This window comes from Calliphora vicina, chromosome 1, assembly GCF_958450345.1.
Source record: "Calliphora vicina chromosome 1, idCalVici1.1, whole genome shotgun sequence".
In the NCBI taxonomy this organism is placed as follows: domain Eukaryota; kingdom Metazoa; phylum Arthropoda; class Insecta; order Diptera; family Calliphoridae; genus Calliphora; species Calliphora vicina.
In genome coordinates, this window is record NC_088780.1 from 154,276,885 (window position 1) to 154,298,595 (window position 21,711).

Genomic DNA, 21,711 nt, shown 5'->3' on the forward strand with positions numbered 1-21,711 from the left:
GCATTATTTTTATATAGAAAATAAACTAAATAAAAAAAATGTATCTTTCTAGTGCAACTTTTCAATTTCGATTTGAAGTTAAAACTGAGAGGTGGTCCCTTGAAGAACGATTATGTTTTGGAGCAAGCACATTTTCATTGGTGGTCAGAGCATACCATTGATAATATACGTTATCCCTTTGAAATGCATATGGTGCATCGTAATGTCAAGTATGAGAATATGACTGTGGCCGCTCAACATAAGGATGGCATTACTGTGGTGGGTGTGTTGTATCATGCATCGATGGAACGTAATGAGGCTATTGATGATATTTTAGATGATTTCGAGAAGATTAAGGATTACGATGACATCAATAAGCCCATTAATATTGAGACTAACTTTGAGATTGAGGATCTTTTGCCGGAAATCAAGAATTACATTATTTATGAGGGTTCCCTGACCACACCCACCTGTGCTGAGGCAGTGACATGGATTATAATGGCTGAAACTTATCCAGTGACCATAGATCAGGTAAATTATTAAAAAAATACAACAAATTGTAAGCAAAAATCTAATTACTTTTTTTGTTTTACAGGTTGAAGCTTTCAAAGCTCTGCAATACGATCAAGGCAAAAACTTAATCAACAACTATCGTGCCATACAAGAGACCAACAATCGTGCCATTATTGTAGCCTCAAATGATAACCGTTCTGGTGCTGCTGCTTTCACTCTACAAACCTCCTTAATAAGCCTTGTTTTTATGGTATTATGTGCTAAATATTTGTACTAATTTGTACTAACTACTCCTTTGTAGTTTAATTTGAAATTAAGCTCAAATTAGCATAAAGCTCTCTTATTATCTATATAACCAAAGATAACCTTAATTGTTGAAATTAATTGAAAAAAAATCAAAAAATACTAGCAATATATAAAAAAAAATAATTTATGTGTAGTGTGTATTGCTGTTGTTCCTTTTTTTATGTAACTAGATTAAGGGTAATCACAGTTAGTTGCTAGCAATTACCATATCCAAAACTCAAAAGCTTTTTAAAAAAGCTTTAAGTTTTTAAACAAGCTTTATACAATTTAAAGTATTTGGCATTTAATTTAACACTTGGTGCTACTACAAAAAACATACTAAATAAATAAATATTTATACATGTTGATCATTACAAAATATTCACTTGAAAATCTCTGTGAATTCATTATTTCAAAGCTGGCTTTGATTACTCTTATTTTATTAATAATTTATATTTACATATATATTTTTTATAAAACTTGCATTTTTATCGTCATAAATTTATGTCTCAAATATTGTTCATGTACATCGATTATTTTTAACAAAAAACATATAAAATTATATTTATTTTTGTCTTAAGTGTTGTTAGTGTGTAAAATGAAATGAAATTTATATTTTTGGAAAATTTTATAAAGTTTTAACTAGTCAATCAATCAATTATTGTAATATTGAATGTAATAAATTTAAAACAAAAGAATACATGTTAATGAAAAACTAATAAAATTAGCTAAATAAAGTTACTCAATAAAATAAGAAGAGATGTTTTATTTAGAAATGTGAATGTTGGGATTTATATTTGTTATTCTCAAACAAATTCATTTGATATGTTATAAAGAAAGTCTTAAATTTCACTCAAGATTTTAATTCAGCTCTAAAAATAAAAAACAGTTTGACAGCTGATAATTTGGGCCTATTAAGAGCATTATTTGGAGAGATAAGAGCGTTTTCATTGTTGAGCATATTTTTGGAATATATGTACAGTGGTCGACATAAGTCTACGTACGACATAAGTCTACGTACGACCACAATTTTTGCCACATTATTAGGAAAAACCCGGTAAATAAAAAAATAATAATGCAGTTTTTTTTTAAATCTATTTTTATTGCTATGCACCAAAAAAAATGTTGTTGCAATGTAAACTTGCAAAATTATTCATAAAAAACAATAAAAAAAACATTTTTTTAATACTAACAGATAAGCATGCAATTTATTAAGTCTACAGTTCAAATAATATTCAGTAACTTTGAAAACACTGGTAGAGTTAAAAACAAGCTGCGAAGTGGTCGCCCAAAGAAACTACATCGTAGAGATGTAATCTTCATTTTAAAAGAAGTCAACAAAAACTCAAAAGTAAATACCACAAAATTGGCCGAAGAACTCGCAACAAGATCAGAAGTTATTGTTCATCCACCAACAATTCAAAAGATCCTTAAATAATAATGGTAATTAAAGCAGAACTCCTCGTAAATTAGCGAACGGATCGCAAACTTCACTGATGAATTGAAGTATAACATATTTGGAAGTGATGGGAGAGATAAAGTATGGCGCAAAACAAATACAGCAATGGATCCGAAAAACTTACTCGCTACAGTTAAGCATGGTGATGGCAGTGTGATGGTTTGGGGTACTGTCGCTGCTTCTGGAGTGAGAAAGTTAGTGTTTATTGAGGATAATATGGATCGTTATCAGTACAAATCCATTTTGGAACTAAATTTGAGAGCATCCGTTGATATTTTAACTCTTGGTTAAAGTTGGATTTTTCAGCAAGATAACGATCCGAAACATTGGTCTCAAATTGTCAAAGATTGACTAAAAGCCCGCACGTGTGGGAAATTCTACAACGGAAGATCCGAAAACATCTCATTACTTGTGCACCAATGTTAAAGAGAACCTTCCAGAAGAATGGCAAAATATAACGTCCGTTGAACTGGAAAATTTAGTTGCTCGATGACCAGACGCTTGTAGATGCCCGTAGTGGCCCAACGAAATATTGAATTTAATGAAAATTTGTATTCGCTGAAAAATGTTTATTTAGTGTACAGATCGTATGTAGACTTTTGTCAACATATTTTTTAATTTTTTGTGAATAAAAGTTAAATTAATTATAAATTTAGCGATATTTTTTTGCATCATTAATTTTAATTATTATGATTTAGAAGTCCGCGAGTTACGAAAATAATGGTCGTATGTAAAATTTTGTCGGTCACTGTAAGTACAAATATAAGGCATTTAAATTATTTTTAAAAAAATTAATTACAAAAATATGAAAAGTGTTCTACATACTCTACAACAACTCCTTCTTTGTAAAAACAATTAATTACAAAAATGTGAAATTGTATTAAATTTTAGGTATTTCTACAAAAGGATATACAGGATTTAAGTGTTACCTTGCTCCTACTTTATAAAAATAAAAGTTTCTATAACCAAAGAGCCAATTTTTCAATAACGATATATAGGATTTATAGAGTCCTTTTTCTTGTGAAAAAAAACAGTTAGGAAATTAGCACGTTGGTTTTTAGTAACTGTACCACATTTTGTTTGCCTATTGACAACTAGAAATGTTTTACTGACATTTTCGTTCTTAAGGATATATGGGAGGTACCATTATCCTTGGGCCGATTTTGCCAAAAATCTCAATTTTGTCTTATGTTTATGACATATAGCCCAATGCCAAATTTCATTACTCTACAACAACTCCTTCTATAAAGCTGTAGAACACTTTTTCTATTTGAATTCAATTACTCCCACAATTTTGTCAATTTTTATTTTAACTGTTCAACAAGGACGAAGCCTATAGAAACTATAGAATCCTGCCACCTCATTTTATGATGAAGGGTCTATAATATATCATAGCTCCCTTCTGAAAATCACTTTAATGAGCATAAATCTCTTAAAAATGTAGAAATCCAAATATAATTTAGCAAAAATAGGTTTCACATAGAAATAAATTACGCGGCATGATCTCAAGGTGATCGATCGGTCCAAAATGAGAAAAATGTTTTTGCTCATTTACTTAGTGTTGGGTCAAGACCTATCAAACTTTCTTACTGGTTTTTATCTGCTTATAACTTTTTTATAAGTTAAGCTGATTCAAAAAACAGAAAATCCGCATTTTCGTGCTAAATGCTATAAAAAATTAAAAGTTAAACTTTAGCCTTGTAGTTCTCAACAACTGCTGGACTGATTTTAATGAAATTAAAATTGGAGAAAAATTCAAGAAAATATCTCTCCATCAGAAAAAAATTTTAAAATATCTCTAATGATTCAAAAGTTAGAGAGTTTTGGCCGATTAAAAAGGATACTGAGCCACTGTGCGACGTATATATAGAAATTCGGTTGTACAATAAGGAAAGGTATATTTTTTCACAAAAGTTTTTTTTTAAATTTTTTTTCACAAAAGTTTACATGCATATCTGCACATATCTCAAAAAATTTCAATTAAAAATTTATAAAATTAAATAAATTAAAAACTAGTTTCTTTTAAATTACTTAATAACATTCATAAAAGTATTTGATTATTAGTATTATATTCCATTTCTTGCGTTGTAATAATAATCATTTAAAATATGATCGTTTTATTGTTAATAAATATATTTTCACATTTCTCACCTAAAGAAACACTGTTATTGTGTGAACACACAAAATTAAGGGCATACTTTTAGGAGCAAATTTAAAATAATTATGATGTTGCACTAACATAGGCAATACATTTTGTTTTTCTTATTTCATTTTGAAAAATCAATAAAACAAGAAAAAAAGTAAATTTAATTTGTGGCGTTAAATTCCAATAATTAATTAGCCATTGGGGAAAGAAAAGTATGATATACTTATTTTAATTATATTATGTCCACTTTAAGAAAATAAAACCAACAAATTTGAAAAGAATTTCAAAGGTAACTTACAAAAAACTATTAATGTAACAAATGTTTCATGTTTTTGAAAAATTTTAAATAATTTGTAATAGTTTTTAGTTAGTGAACATGCCTATTATTTTTTAACTCTAAATATTTTTAAGGCATTGATTTGATTTGTATGGTTTTATGGACCACATATTTTTTAGGGAAAATACATATGTATTTAACAAATAATTTTCATTACCAAGTAATATAATTTATCTGCAGTTGCAGAACATTGAATTAATTAATTCAGTTCAAGCTTAATTCACTTAAATCTTAATTCAGAGTTACAAAATGTCAGCAATTCATTCGATAAATCCATTCCCAACTAAATAATTCCAAAAAACCTTTTCATTCATAATGGATTTAATTCGTAATATAATACATTCAACATTTGAACGGTTAAATTTTTATTATTTCATATCTAATCCAAATTGTATGAAAATAGCTATTCTTCATTCAATTTGTTTTTGGAACTTAGTTACCTACCTAGTCGTCATCTATACATACTTAAGTATTTTATGAAGCCAAATATAACTGAATTAAAGGCAAATTAAATGATTCAATACAGAATTAATTCTATAAAAAAATCAATTTGAAAGCCATGAATTCAATGGCCCATAATCCCCGTCAGAAATAAAGTATATTTTAAGAGAAATAAAGTCGTCTTTACTTAAGAGTGGACTTTAGGTCTACCATAGACAAGATAAAATATACTTTTGACGTTAAAGTCGACTGTAAATATAAAACCAGCTGGAGCTGTTTTTAACTCATTTAACAACAGCAGCAGCTGTTCTTCCTCAAGTAAAAAAGTTCGACAACAAGTCAAAAATGTTTATGTTACAAGATATTGGCAGAGATTTTACAATTATTGAACAGTTATCAATAAAATTAGAACCAAAATATCCTAATTATGATATTAATTTTATTTTTTCCACCACAATTTGATTTTTCTTTAGTTTTCGCTGTTACTTTCATTGTTTACCTTTTTTTTTGTATATTGTATGAAAACATTTCCTACATTTGAGGTGGCACCCAGTTAAAGTCGGTTCAATTTAAAACACACTTTAATTTTGACTATAGTTGCAAAATAATTAAAAGCAGGTTTTTATTTTAAAGTTGTTTCTAAAAAGAAACGACTTTAGTGTTTGACTATGATTATGGGCCAATATGTTGAAACTTTAAAGTATAAAGGAATTAAGCCTATGAATTATTTCGAAATTTGATTTTTAATTAAAAATTAATTCTTTTCATCCTTTGTGTTTAATAAAATTAATATACATCAAGGTAATTATTTGCAATATCTCGTTCGATTATAAGCTAGCATTACAAAATCACTTCTAAGTAATTCAGAAGGTATGTGGTAGTCATTATAAAGTATCAGTAAAAATATGTTATTGTTAATTCTTTTTAGAATTGTTTACAGTAAGATATACAATTCTAGGGGTTGGTATGTTCCAAAGGTTTGAATGAATTAATATTTAATACCATTTTTGAAATCAAAATAAATTTTGCGACTTATTTTATAAATCTCGGCTTTAAGTAAAAGTTTATATGAAAAACAAAAATAAAATATCAAAAATTTCAAATACAAATAAATGAAATCGACGCTAGAATCATAGAGAATAGACATAGAACGGAAACTCTCCTGTCAAAGACCTAACTCAATTGTCAAAAACCTAAGTGGTGAGTATGTATTAGTAGAAAAAACTATATGAAAACAAAAACAACACTCGTATGTGTGATTATTTTGAATAATTTTTTTGTTTGAGTTTTTTTCTAGTTTCCGCTCTATGGCGAGAATTTTCATGAAAACAAAATTTTTTAATTTTTTATATTTTGTTGTTGTTATACCCTTCACTTTCGTGAGAAGGGTATATATAAGTTTGTCATTCCGTTTGTAATTTCTATTGAAATCAATTTTCTGAAGACCCCAGATATCTTCGGGATCCAAATCTTCAATAATTCTGTCAGACATGTTTTCGAGAAGTTTGCTATTTAAAATTAGCAAAATCGGTCCATAAATAACGGAGATATGAGCAAAAAACCGGGACAACCTCGATTTTTGACCTATTTTTGATCTATATCTGGATTACTAAGTCATTAATATAGACAATATGGATATCTAATGATAGATATTTCAAAGTCCATTGCAACGATGTAGATAAGGCTATAGTAAGTTGGACCTACAATGGGTCAAAATCGGGAAAAAAAATTTTAAACCGAATTTTTTTTTCATCAAACAATTTTTTTTGTCATAATTTTTTTTAACCAATGTTCAGGATTCATTGCCACCATGAAAAACTGAAATCACAATAAATACCTGGTCAGATTATAACATGACAAGAAAGTGTATGAAAATGTTATGTTCTCTTTATGCCGACCTTTGTTTTAAACTAATGTAAAACAAATTAATTTTACATTTCCTTAAAGATAAAATTATAAAATATCTAAAAAAAATATTTAAAAAAAAAAAATTTGAAAAAAAGATATTTTTTAACCCGAATTTTTTTTTGAAAATTTTGAAAAACAATTAAAAAAAAATATTAAATTTTTTTTACCTAAAAATATTTAAACAAATTTATTTTAAAGTATAATTTGGTGAAGGGTATATAAGATTCGGCACAGCCGAATATAGCTCTCTTACTTGTTTTTCATTACAAATGAGCTTTAAAAATATATTGAATGATTAAATTTAGACTCAATTCAAATCTATTACAAAAATCCATAAGTCAAGTATTTTCAATTCAGTTTGTAAACGATTAAAAACAAAACCAAAATTGAATGAAGCAAACATAGTGTAATTCAATTTGTATTAGATTTTAATTAACAAAAAATTAATCATTCAAAGGTTGAATGAATTCTATTTAAATAAAAGTCTTTGAATGAAGCTAAAGAATTAGATGTTGGGAATGGATTTATGGCATGAATGGCTGTCAATTTAAATTCCGAATTAAGATTTTAGTGAATCAAGCTCATTCGATGCTCTGGTATGTTCTAAATTTGTATTTGATTTTTGAATATCAGCAAATTTCAAATAAATCAACAAGCAAATTAAACATTTATTAAAAAATTTCATATTTTTATACCCTTCACAATGCCAAAGGATGTAAATTAGTTTGTTATTCCGTTTGCAATTTCTAAATTTTTCATTTGCGATCGTTATAGATAGAGGATCAACTTTCCGAAGCCCCCAAATAACTTTAATACGTTATTGATACTTCAATATCCATAGTCCCACATAGGTCGCTATTGAAATTCGAGAAAATCGACCACCAAATCTCTGAGATATAAGCAAAGACCGCGAATTTTTCACCTATTTTCAACAATTTTTTTCACCGACTGATGACGAAATATTGAGATTTTAAAATAAATTTTTTAAAAAGCAACAACAACATTTAAAAAAAATGGGAATTAAATAACGATCTAGTATGTATGTACATTTTCCGATCCACTGTGATCTTCGTCAAGAAGTGTGCTGACAAAGGTTGTAGCAGATAGGATACTTTTCCATCTGCGGCTGTTTTAAACAGCTTTATCAATGTAATTTCTACAATGAAATATTACTTACAACAATTGAGACAAAGACAGCAAGCTCTATTATCTGAATTCTAAGCTCTATTATCTGAATTCTACAAACCCTTACACCCATTCCAATACAAACTTAATAGCTTAATTTACAACCTTTTTTTTATTATTAATGTTGGCAGACAATTATATTAGAATTACAATAGATTAGAGTGTGATTTTCAACAAATTAACAGTTGTGTTTTTTTTATCTGAACTTTTACAATTTATTACAAATAACATAATCATTTTACATATCGAAAGTCTTTTTAAAAAACAGTTTTCATTAAAATGTTTATATAAACAGCAGATAAAGACGAAAATAAAATAAATTAAAGTAATTATGCAAATTTGTGTTTTAATATTGGACGATTAATAGCAGCAAACTATAGCTATTAAAAAATAGTCAATCAATTTGAAATCAAATTCAAGCATCACCTTTAAATTTAATGAAAGTGAAAGATTGAGATAAATATTTTTGATTTACAAATCATAATAAATAAATATAGAGTTAAGTGGTTTGACACCTTTCCAAAGAAATTATCAAAATGAATCAAAACAATAAGTTTAAAAATACTTATAGGTATTTAAGTAGAATATTTGTATATAATATCTAGCTTTCAATCTCTAAATGTTTTTTTTTTTTCAAATAAACAGTTAGTTGTTTTTAATAAAAATAGAAATGCTGATATAAATAAAATGAAAAAATTCTCTCTCTCTCTCTCTGTTGCTCTTGGATGTGACAGCCATTAAACAGTTGACTTAATTTAATATTCATTTAACGCACAAAACGAATTCACTTTTTATCAAACGCCATTCGTACAAAATGAACGCATGTGAAATAAATAAAAACTAAATAAGATTGAAATCTATGTATCTATAACAGTTCAAAATTTGTTGTTTTTGTTCTTCTTTTTGGGTTTGTTTTGTTTATTTATTTGAATTATTTATTTATTAATCCAAATAAACAACTTGTTTAACATTAATAAAATGTTTATGTCTAAGTTCAAATATTTTGTCTCTTTTCGTTTGTTTGTTTTATTGGAGTTGATAGCTAAATTAGCGTGAGAAAGATCATAAAACAATCAGCAATTTAATTAAGTTTATGATATTCGGAAGTAGAATTTGACATATTAATTACATTTTAACTGGCCACCAAAATCCACTAAAACAAAAGAAGTTCATATTAAAATATTAAGAAACATTGAACTTTTTACACAATTTTCAATATGATTTATTAGGTATTGGGAAATTGTAACCGGGGATTTTTTTTTAAACAATTGGGCATTTGGTTTAAATATGTAGATTTTGTGAGTGTTTTTTTTAAGATATTTCATAATTTTATCTTTAAGGAAATGTAAAATTAATTTGTTTTACATTAATTTAAAACAAAGGTCGGCATAAAGAGAACATTAAGATATCATAATATGTTATACACTTTCTTGATATCTTGAATCTGAACAGGTATTTATCATTTCATAATTTGTATGAACTTCTTGTTCATCCCCGGGACATCGGTTAAATAAATAGATTGCTACATTCAGTCGTAGCGATTTTAAAATATCATTTTTGGTATGAAGTTCAGTGGAAATGTACTGGAATTTAAAGCTTCGAATCCATTTAAGTTTAATTCACTAACATCTTAATTCTGAACTTAAAACTGTTAGCAATTCATTTCATAAAACCATCTCTAACGAAAAATCTTTAGTCTTGGAATGAAAGGCTTTTCTTTAAATATAATTCATTCATTGTTGAATTAATTCCTAATAAAATTCTTTAAACCTTTAAATGGTTAGTTTGTTGTTAATTCAAATCTAATCCCAATTAAATGACAATATTTGTTGTTCATTTATTTTGTGTTTTCATTAATAATAAATGAAAACTGTGATGATTCAATAAGAAACTGATTCGTTTAAGACTAGATTCTTATAGGAATTTATTCAATACCTTTTGAAGTACTAAGGAATTTAGACAATGAATTAATTCGTAATGAATTCTTTAATGTAATTCATTTAAATCTGTGTAATTCATTCCATAAAACCATTTCCAACCAAACAAATTCTTTAGTTGCATTCAAAAGCTTTAATTGGAATTATTATTGGAAAAATTCATTCCAACTTTTGCTAATACAAATCTAATTCAAATTGAATGTAAATATTTTTTTCATTCAATTTGGGTATGCTATAAACAGGGGTTTGAATTAATAAATTCAGTTTGAGCTTAATTCTATAAAATCTTAATTCGGAATTAAAAAATGTCAGCAAGCTAACTCCTTTCGTTTGGGCCCATGTTTTCAACTGGCAGACGTATGGGCATAGCTAGATCGTCTTAGAATCTTATGAGGATCCAGGATGTACCAGGCCATCAGTGCAAAAGTGGTGTAACCCGCAATTTTTGTTGGTTGCTGTTCTGGTGTCACATACATTCCTTAGATTACCAACTATCAATATAAAAGTAGAGTAAGCCACCTTTTCGTATTCAAAAGCAGATGGAGCTGAAACAATCGTTTCAACACTATGTTTGTCTGCACCTTACGTCAAAATTTCGTCCTGTCTGTGTCAAAGATTATACAAATTGAGAGGTTAAATGCCCAAGTACTTAAATATGTAAAAGAATTATATAGCAATAAATCATGGACAAAGAGGATGATACTAAGTACTTCAATCAAGTTAAAATAATGTGTTAGTTAAACTTAAACTTTGTACTTAAACAATGTTGGTTACAGTTAGAGATTTTGAAGAATCTGGCTCTGAATATCTACTAACCCCAGCACCCTCATCAGACAATGATGACTCTGAACAAGTCCAATAAAGCAGAACTAGTTCAGCCACAAATTTACATGAGACAGCTTAGGACTTTTTGCTTTGTAATTGACAACATGGGGACAGATGATGCCTACATGTTTGATTGGAACGAGTCTGATGCTTTTTGAGGACACCTAAAAATTGGATTGGATTGCTTTACATTTTTAAGAAGAGTGATTTTTTCTCTCCAAATCGCTTTAAAAAAAATATAACCAACAGACAAATTTCGGATAATAACACCAAGATGATGTGGTTGAAAATTTAGTGGCTATGAATCTATAAATTTTAAATTTTTTACAAGTATTCTTGCAATGAAGATGTCCTCTTTAACGAAATCAGTGTTAACAAGTAAGGGGCTATAATCGGCTGTGCCGAATCTTATATACCCTTCACCAAATTATACTTTAAAATAATTTTTTTTAAATATTTATAGGTAAACAAAATTTAATTTTTTTTTTAAATAGTTTTTTAATATTTTTTAAAAAAAGTTTTTTCCAAATTTTTTTAAAAAATTTGTTTTTTTAATTTGTTTTAATTTTTTTTTTAGTTTTTAAATTTTTTTTTTTTGGAAAAAAAATGTATGACAAACAAAATTTTTTGATGAAAAAAAAATTCGGGTTAAAAAATATTTTTCCCGATTTTGACCCATTGTAGGTCCAATTTACTATAGCCTTATCTACATCGTTGCAATGGTCTTTGAAATATTTATCATTAGATATCCATATTGTCTATATTAATGACTTAGTAATCCAGATATAGATAAAAAATAGGTCAAAAATCGAGGTTGTCCCGGTTTTTTGCTTATATCTCCGTTATTTATGGACCGATTTTGCTGATTTTGAATAGCAAACTTCTCGAAAGCATGTCTGACAGAATTATTGAAGATTTGGATCCCGAAGATATCTGTTGTCTTAAGAAAATTGATTTCAACAGACAGACGGACAGACAGACAGACTGACATGGCGTAATCGACTCCGCTATCTATAAGGATCCAGAATATATATACTTTATAGGGTCGGAAATGAAAAATGTGGATATTACAAACGGAATGACAAACTTATATATACCTTTCTCACGAAGATGAAGGGTATAAAAAAGGCAGTCAGTGACCATAACACATCTAGATGCGTTGGAAAGACCAACCATAGCTGAAAAAAGAAAAAGGACCTACTTGAATTGTTGGACTTCATAGCGCTCCAACAGTGTCAGATATGAGGGGTATTATGAAGAGACAGATAATGAATAGCTCTTGTACAATGTATTATGACTGATTTCTCAATAAACTTGTCCTAAAGTGATGTAATCTGTTTATTATTTTAAATTGGAACAAAATATCATAAATGCAGAAGTGGTGTAACCCACATTTTTTCCTATAATATTAAGTTTGGAAGTTCTGTTTATAAATTAAAAATAAAACTATTAAAATAACGTTCACAAAAAGAATTAAATTCAAAAAAAAGAAATATTTATCCAATTTAAAATCCCCCTTCTCACCTAAGTAAATAGTTTGGGGTTACACCAATTTTTCGCTGATAGCGAAATAAATGCAATAAATATTTTGATGTGGTTACCCCTATATTTTTTTATGGTGGGTATAAAAATGATCTAAAGCCTATTTGAAATAGATTTGAATTGAAGAAAAATTTAATTATTTAATAAAGTTTATAAAATAATTACAAAATTACTTAATATGGATTTGAATTAAGAAAACTAATGATTGAATAAGGAATTAATTCTATAAAGAATGAATGCTCAAATAAATGAATTCAATTACCAATACTAGAGAATTTAGCCTACGAATTACTTCGTAATGAATTCTTTTTATTTTATTGTAAAAATTTAATTAAGAACTAATTCTTTCGAACCTTTTTTGAATGTCAATAAGGTTGATAGTTACTAGGTTTCCTAATTTCCCAAAAAAATTTAAAAAAATCTCTTAATTTCCAGGAATTCAGGGAAAATTTTTCAAATAATTGGTCATTATTAAAAGGTTTACTAGGTCCGACTGAGTTAAATTTGCAAAAATATTCAGATGTATACAATACGAATATGAGCGAAATTCGTTAAATTTATTAAATGCAAGATTTGGCTATCAATTCAAAACCGTAAAAACGTAACGGTAACACTAATTTGGTTTATTTCGGTAACGGTGACTTAGCGGTAACGGTATTTCCTGTTATTTCGTTAACGGTAATTTCATCCTGAATTAATTTATTAATAAAATTTACATAAATTAAAAATAAGTTAAGAATGTTGGTATGTAATATATTTTAAATTCAGTAGATTTCATAAAACTCAATTATTAACATAAAAATTTTTATTTTTATAATTTAAAATTATGTATAGAATATCGGAAACGGTATTTAGCAGCTTAGCGGTAACGGTAGTTAATCTTGATTAAAAGGGAACCAAATATACACAATCGCATTATTCGTTTTATGCAACATTACAATACATTTAATAATGTTACATGTTCTGTTTGTGCCGATCACTGTTCCACATTATAATCGAACTTTTGACCCCCAATTTATATCTAATTAAGAACGTGTAACAAGCTCACCCACTAAGTTTGAACACTCTGTGTAGGTGTGTAGGGCATAAAAAGCCTACTGATTCATATGTAACATTCCATGTAACAATCAAAATATGTAAAAAAAATAAATCATTTAATTACAGGGTATTTTCTAAAACATTTTGTTAATTTATTGCTTATTTCTTTGACTAACTAACTGACATTGGCCTTTACAATTTGGGAAACCTTTTTGTTTGCTCTACTAAAGGTATATTTAACAGCATTAATTTATGGATGACCTATAAAAATTCACTTTTCTTTATTTAGTTTTTTTTTATATGAATGATGATGACGTTGTCACCTTGAGCATTAATAAATAAATAAAAATTTAAATAACAATGTTTGAAAAAAATAATATTATTAAATGTAACAACAAACAAATGCATTTGATTTAAATTTGAAAACCATTTGCTTTATTTTTGGCACATTTTAAAAATACGTTTTCTAGATATTTTTTTTTAATAAATAAGACAAACTAGAAATGATCCAATGATCGACAGGTATCAACTTAAATGTTTTATTACACTTGTTGATCGATACAAAAAAATGCTAAACAGACACAAAAACACGGATCATTCATTTTTAGCCATTTTGTTGGGATTTGATAAGTTAATACAAGAACAAAATAGTTTATCAAGATTTTGTTTAAAAAAGTGAATGTATCATTTGTTGATTTGGAATTATCGAAATGAAGGTAAATTTATCTACTGATTTGTACCAGATATAAATCACCTCAAATCGAATAAATAAATATTTAACAAGCATTTGATTGATACTATAAAAAAGCTGATGAATAACGAATAACGAATTTGTTTTTCTTATTTAACTCTTAAACAAAAAAAATATTAGACCCAAAAACTGATAAAGAGATAAAATTTATAATTTTTGAAAGTAAAGTTAAGATAGAAACTTATTTATGTAATTAAATCGTTTACAAATTAAATTTTGTAATCCAAATATCTCACTTTCCGACTGCATTCAAATAACATAATTTTCAACTAGGGTTCCTAATTTCCCGGACTTTTTACTTTCCCGAGAAATTTCATTCCCATGAAATTTTTAACACTAAATTAAACCAAAAACCAGTAAAATTTTTTCGGTATTGTCACAGTCGTAGTTTAATTAAAAAACTTAAGAATTTCGACCATGGTAAATCTGATTGTAGATAAACAAATTTGAACCACAATTATTGTTATTATTACACCCTTCACCTATAAGTTTGTCATTCCGTTTGTAATTTTTACATTTTTCATTTCCGACCCTATAAAGTATATATATTCTGGATCCTTATAGATAGCGGAGTCGATTAAGCCATGTCCGTCTGTCTGTTGAAATCAATTTTCTGAAGACCCCAGATATCTTCGGGATCCAAATCTTGAATAATTCTGTCAGACATGCTTTCGAGAAGTTTGCTATTTAAAATCAGCAAAATCGGTCCATAAATAACGGAGATATGAGCAAAAAACCGGGACAACCTCGATTTTTGACCTATTTATATATATATGGATTACTAAGTCATTAAAATAGACAACATGGATATTCAATAATAGATATTTCAAAGTCCATTGCAACGATGTAGATAAGGCTATAGTAAGTTGGACCTACAATGGATCAAAATCAGGAAAAATATTTTTTAACCCGAATTTTTTTTCATCAAAAAATTTTTTTCTCATAACTTTTTTTAAAAAAAAAATAAATTTAAAAATTAAAAAAAAAATTTTAATTTTTTTTTTAAAAAAATTTGGAAAAACAATTTCGAAAAAAAATTTTGAAAAACAATTAAAAAAAATTAAATTTTGTTTACCTAAAAATATTTAAAAAAATTTATTTTAAAGTATAATTTGGTGAAAGGTATATAAGATTCGGCACAGGCGAATATAGATCTCTTACTCGTTTTCTCTAAATATGAATAATGATCATTGAATATCCCTAAAAGATGTAATCGTTTAAGAGCATAAACTTTAAATTTGATTCATTCTTAATAACCAAATTTTTCTGCTGTGGCTTGAGTTGAGTGAAAAAAATTAGGTTATTTCAATAGTAATACTTCTTTGCCAACTGACTATCTGTTGTTAGAACTGAAAAAATCTATGGATATAATAGAATAATTCAATTAGCAACAAATTTGGCCATCGAAACGTATCTGAATATTGTAACTTTTAGAAGAAAACTTATGAAGAAATTCCCAAAAATTCCCGACAAACATTTCCGATAAAGTTTTTATAATAAATTTAGCTATAGGGTAAAAGTAGATCAAATTCTACATCACTAGCTGTAGAAATCAATCAACTAAGTTGTTTACTTTCTTCTCAGTGAGCGATCAAATTTAGCAAATAATTGCTGTTTTTCTTTAAAAAAAAGTGAAAAAACTGGAATTTTTACAATTCACTTACAATTAACCCCCATTTTCTCAATATCTGGTTATTTTTTATCGTGTCGATAAACTGACAGTTCTCATACAAAAAAAAGATATTGTGAAAATGGGGGTAAATCTATTCAAAGTAAATCTTTTATAATTGAACCTTCAACATCATTAAAGTGTAAATATTTTTAATAATTTTTTTAAAAAACTTCCAAAATTGGGATAATTTGCTCATTTAATTGGCCACAAGTATTAAAGTTAGTATAAGTTGGAATTAGTTTTATGGATTTTATAAAAGTATAGAATATCAAGCTTATATTTTTTTTTGGATAAAAAAAGTGGATATCTAATGATAGATATTTCGAAGACATTTGCAACGACGTATATAAGACCATAGTAAGTTGGACCTACAATGGGTCAAAATCGGGCAAAAAATGTTTAACCCGATTTTTTTTTTTCAAAAAAAAAAAAATTTAAAGAACAAAAAAAAAGAATTAAAAAAAAAAATTTTTAAATTTAAAAAAAAAAAAATTAAATTTAAAAAAAAAAATAAAATAATCGAAAAATTTTTTTTACAAAAAATTAAAAAAACAACTGGAAAAAAAATTAAATTTTGTTTACCTAAAAATATTTAAAATTTTGAAGTATAATTTGGTGAAGGGTATATAAGATTCGGCACAGCCGAATATAGCACTCTTACTTGTTTATTTTCATTTTTGTGTAAAAACTCTGATTGTCATTAATTGATCAAGAAGAAACAATCGAAGTGGTATTTCTTTCTTATATCAATTGTGGACCGATTTTGCTGATTTCCAATATCAATTCTCATGAATATATCTGATATATTAATCACACATGTATTTACGAAAGATATTTCAGGACTCCAGAACACGAATTTGATTCCAGTTTCATAGTTAATATGAATTTAGTTACTTTAGTGTCTTATTTTTGTACTTGGAGTCCAGCCGCTTTCCTTTCGACCGATTTACAAATGTTATAACCTTATTTGAACTGCGGCTAAGAGCTAATTTCCAATTTTAGATAAACTCGATCGATAAACTCCCCGTTTTGGATTTTGGAATTTCTTAAACTCTCTCTCTTTTGATATTGGGTGTATGACTTAAGAAATACTTAGCTTTTATTTTGAAACATTCGTACAATATAAATAATTTATTGGTCATTGTTAGCTATGATTTTTTCCCATCTTTCTGGTAACATATGGATTCCGAAACAAAAGAAGTAATCATCTTTTGAGGCCATGAATGAATCAAGCCAATTTCGGATACTCTGTGCTGAAGTAAAGCTTATCGCAGAGAGAGCGTTCAGGAAATCTCTCATGTGGTAATTGAATTTTCGCATGTCGAAAACACGTGTCGTTAACATCAATTTCACCCAATTCAGATCCAAAGAACTCTGTTAAAAATTTCACCTTTGACCTCTGCGGTGAGAGATTAATGATAACCCAGTTTGATCAAATATTAATTTTGTCTAATTGTTAATTCAGATTAACTGTTAAATCATTGGTTTATTAACTAAATTATTAGCAAAAACTTAGGTTTTATCATAATCCGCATATTTTGCAAATTTAAACATATAATTTGTATAAGAATAACATTTGCTATTCAAGTTATAAATAGACTCTATAAAGAATTATTAGGTGACCAATTTGATTTATTACTTTATTGTTAACAACTAAACGCAGATAAAAATCTAAAGAAATGAAATCTTTGAAATGGATTTAAACAATTTAAATGCAAAAAATATCAAATGTTGACAACACATTAAATGATTTAACAAACTGAAAACAAGATTTATAAACTTATCTATACAAAAAAAAAAAACAATTAAAATCTCAATATCGTCAACACTAACATAGTTTAGTTTATTTTAATATTTTTATGATGATGATGCTGGCGTTGATGAATATGAAGTGACAAAATTTTGTTAAAAAGTTTGAAATGCGTCGAGACCCCATTGATTTCGTTACAATAAATTTAAAATTAATACTAAACCTATTGTTTAGCTGGAACAACTAATTTATATTTAAAATATATTTTATTATTTCTCAAATGATTGCAATTTTTTATGATGGAATAAGTTTTTGTTTTTGGCTGGTTTTTTTTAATATTAATTTCAAGTTACAGTATGTATGCAAATTTAAAACAAATTTTAAAAATTGAATTTAATTGTTAAAATAGCTGCAAGAAAAACAAACAAAACCACAACAATAATAAATTAAATAAAACAAGCCCGAATTTATTAGAAAGGCAGGCAGGCAAGTGTGTGTGTCAGTTTTATAATTTCAAAATGATAAAGATTCCAAATATGAATGTCAAAAAATGAAAAGAGATGAATATATGGCTACCATTACAAATATTTGAAACACTTTGTTGAAAATTTTGTTAAAAGTTAAAACTGATTTTCTTTTATGTTTTTTACATTAGAGAAGTTTATTGTTTGATTTTGAAAGGTTTGTTTTTTTTTTTTGAAGAGGTTTTCGTTTAGTATATAAACTAGTGATGGGCAGAGATGGGTCATCAGTCAACAAGCAACAGCATTTCAAGTAACAACTAAAAAAGCACAGCTTTTCTTTAACTAAACTAAATCTTCAACCCAAGCTTAAACATGAAGATCTTTGTGGTATGTTCAAGTTTCATTTGTTTAACAATTAAAATGTGAAGAAATAAGAAAAAAATTAATTATAAATTATGAACAAAATTTAATAAAAAAAAGTTTTTAAGTGAAAGAAAATAAAATAAAAATTACAAGAAATAGTGATAAGAATTTAAAAACCCCGAAAATATGAAATAATTGGATTAAATAAAAATGTCCTAGAATTCATCCCAAAACAATCCTGACTTTAAAAGGATTAATTGTGTGGCAATAGTTTAAAAGAGCTTAAGTCGCAAAACTTAGATTTAGACAATCAAATCTGCTTCAGATTTAAAGAAATAAAAACATGAGCTTTAGGAAAAAAAGCTAATTTTCTTTGAAAATAAATTCGATGTGAAAATTCGATTATTATATAAAATTTTATATAGAAAATACACAAATTTGTTCTGTACAAAACTCTTATACAATTTTTCTATAGAAAAGACTATTATACACAATATTTTATATAGAGAAAACTGTTATACACAACATTTTCTATAGAGAAACTGTTATACACAACATTTTCTATAGAAAAACTGTTATACACAATTTTTTCTATATAAAAAACTGTTATACACAACATTTTCTATAAGAAAAACTGTTATAAACAATATTTTATATATAAAAAACTGTTATACACAATAATTTCTATAGAAAATACTGTTATACACAATAATTTCTATAGAAAAGACTTTTATACACAATATTTTCTATAGAAAAAACTGTTATACACAATATTTTCTAGAGATGAAACTGTAATACACAATATTTTCCATAGAGAAAACTGTTATACACAACATTTTCTATAAGAAAAACTGTTATAAACAATATTTTATATATAAAAAACTGTTATACACAATATTTTCTATAGAAAAGACTGTTATACACAATATTATCTACAGAAAAAATGTTATACACAATATTTTCTATAAAATAAACTGTTATACACAATATTTTCCATAGAAAAAAAACTGTTATAAACAATATTTTCAATAGAAAAAACTGTTATACACAATATTATCTATAAAAAAATGTTATACACAATATTTTCTAAAGAAAAGACTGTCATACACAATAATTTCTATAGAAAAGACTGTTATACACAATATTTTCTATAAAGAAAACTGTTATACACAACATTTTCTATAGGGAAAAAGTGTTCTACACAACATTTTCTATAGAAAAAACTATTATACACAACATTTTTCATAGAAAGAAACTGTTATACACAACATTTTCTATAGAAAAAACTGTTATACACAATATTTTCCATATTGATACCATTGATAAACCATTATTATAAAAAAGCTTTTTTTATATCGAAAACTAAAAATCTTTTCCCAAGAATTATAAAAATTCTAAATTTTATAACGGTTATTCTGTCTAAAATATTCAAATAAAACATGCATGTATGCCTCAACAAGCTGTTTTTTTTTTTATTTTATAACTTTTTTGTTCCACAAACTATTTTTTATAGATTCAATATTTGCTTCTTATCATTATTCCAATTTTTTGTTTTTCTATTAAACAAATTAACATTCAAGTTTTAAAATCAAAATTTAACACTTCTCTTCTTTAATCAATTTACTTTCAGACGATTTTGGTAGCATCTACCTTGGCTATGGCCACCGCAGACATTAGTTTGAAATCGGGTTACAGCTATAATGGCAACAATATTGCACCACCGGCTTACTACATGCAACAACAGCAGCAACAACAACAGCAACCCCAATATCCAACTCAAAACATAATTCCCTCCTCTTTCCTCAAGCCCAACTCACAATATTTGCCCCAATCTCAGTTGCAGCATCAAAATCAACCCCAACTGCAATTGCAGCAAAACCAAAGGTATCCAGCACCCCAAAAACAACAACAGTTTATGCAACTCCCCATGCCAGCCGATTTCCCCTCGATGTTCAGTTTCCAACCCGCTGTCAACACTAAGCCCGTTCGTCGTTATCGTCCCCGTGTTCGTATGCCCAAGAAACCAATTGTCACCAAGAACTTTTTCATTCACTCGGCTCCCGAAGAAACCCAGGCTGAAATCGATGAGGAATTAGCCGCTTTGCAACAACAACCCCGCAAACACTACAATGTTTTGTTCGTTAAGACCCCCAGCCAAACCAACAAAGCTGCCGCTCTCAATTTGGCCAAGGCGATTAAGGAAGAAAAAACAGTTGTCTATGTTTTGGCTAAGAAAACCTCTGCCACCGATTTGCAAGATGCCATCAAAGATTCTCCCCAAACCATCAACAAACCTGAGGTGTTCTTCATCAAATATCGTACACCCGAAGAGGCTGCCAATGCCCAGCGTCAAATTCAATCTCAATACGATAGTTTGGGTGGATCCACCACTATCACTGATGAAGGTATTGCTCCCGCTACTTCTGTTATTGGATCTTTGGATGCTTCTGAGGAAGAAGAAGAGGAAGAGACCCAACTGCAACAACAACAACAGCAATTGGACAACTCACAAGAGCAGCAAATCCAAAGCGGTCACTATGACGATCAACAATTGGTGAATGCTCTGCAGTCGTCGAACAACAACGGTTACTTGCCACCCTCAAATCAATACTAATTAAGATCTTCACTGTTAGATAATTTTGTTATTTAGTTAAATAGTTAAAAAAGCTGTTACGATGATTGTATTCGATCCGTTTTTTTTACACTAGCACAATCATTCGGTTTTTTTGAATGATGCGGTTTTAATACAATCTGGTCTTTTGTTACATTTTTGACTAGTTTTAAATGTTTAACCAACCCATTTATGTTTAAGAATTTTTAGTTTTAAGTTTCAATTCACTGTTTTAGAACAATTTTCATTAATAACTTCACAATAAAATTGCTTGCCATAATTTAAAATATAAAATGATTTTTGTATAGTTTTATTGTACTAATGATCTTCAAGGTTATCTTTCATTAGGCATATTTCAGTTGAAACCTGTCAAAATTTTAGTAGACTACCGGGTGTTCAGTGGAGAAATAAAAAACATCTGCTCATCTTTTGAGGCCCAGAACGAACCAAGCCAATATCGGATACACTGTTCTGAAGTGAAGCGAATCCCAGAGAAAGTGTTCTG

The 21,711-nt window shown here is 27.6% G+C and overlaps 2 protein-coding genes across 3 annotated transcripts in view; both read left to right on the top strand.

Moving 5' to 3' along the window:
- CAH7 (Carbonic anhydrase 7) overlaps window positions 1-1,534 on the top strand; it is a 29,713-nt gene extending 28,179 nt beyond the window's left edge. For both annotated transcript variants that reach the window (XM_065516217.1, XM_065516218.1), the window contains 2 exons: window positions 53-510; window positions 575-1,534. In XM_065516217.1, the coding sequence (XP_065372289.1) occupies window positions 53-510; window positions 575-769 (653 nt within the window). In that variant the 3' untranslated portion in view covers window positions 770-1,534. The remainder of the gene's footprint in view (window positions 1-52; window positions 511-574) is intronic.
- A 16,989-nt stretch (window positions 1,535-18,523) lies between these two features.
- On the top strand, window positions 18,524-21,503 carry TwdlW (TweedleW). The gene is made up of 2 exons (XM_065510400.1): window positions 18,524-18,619; window positions 20,226-21,503. The coding sequence occupies exons 1-2, from the start codon at window positions 18,605-18,607 to the stop codon at window positions 21,207-21,209; spliced, it is 999 nt and encodes a 332-aa protein (XP_065366472.1). The 5' UTR covers window positions 18,524-18,604; the 3' UTR covers window positions 21,210-21,503.
- Window positions 21,504-21,711: the final 208 nt, after the last annotated feature.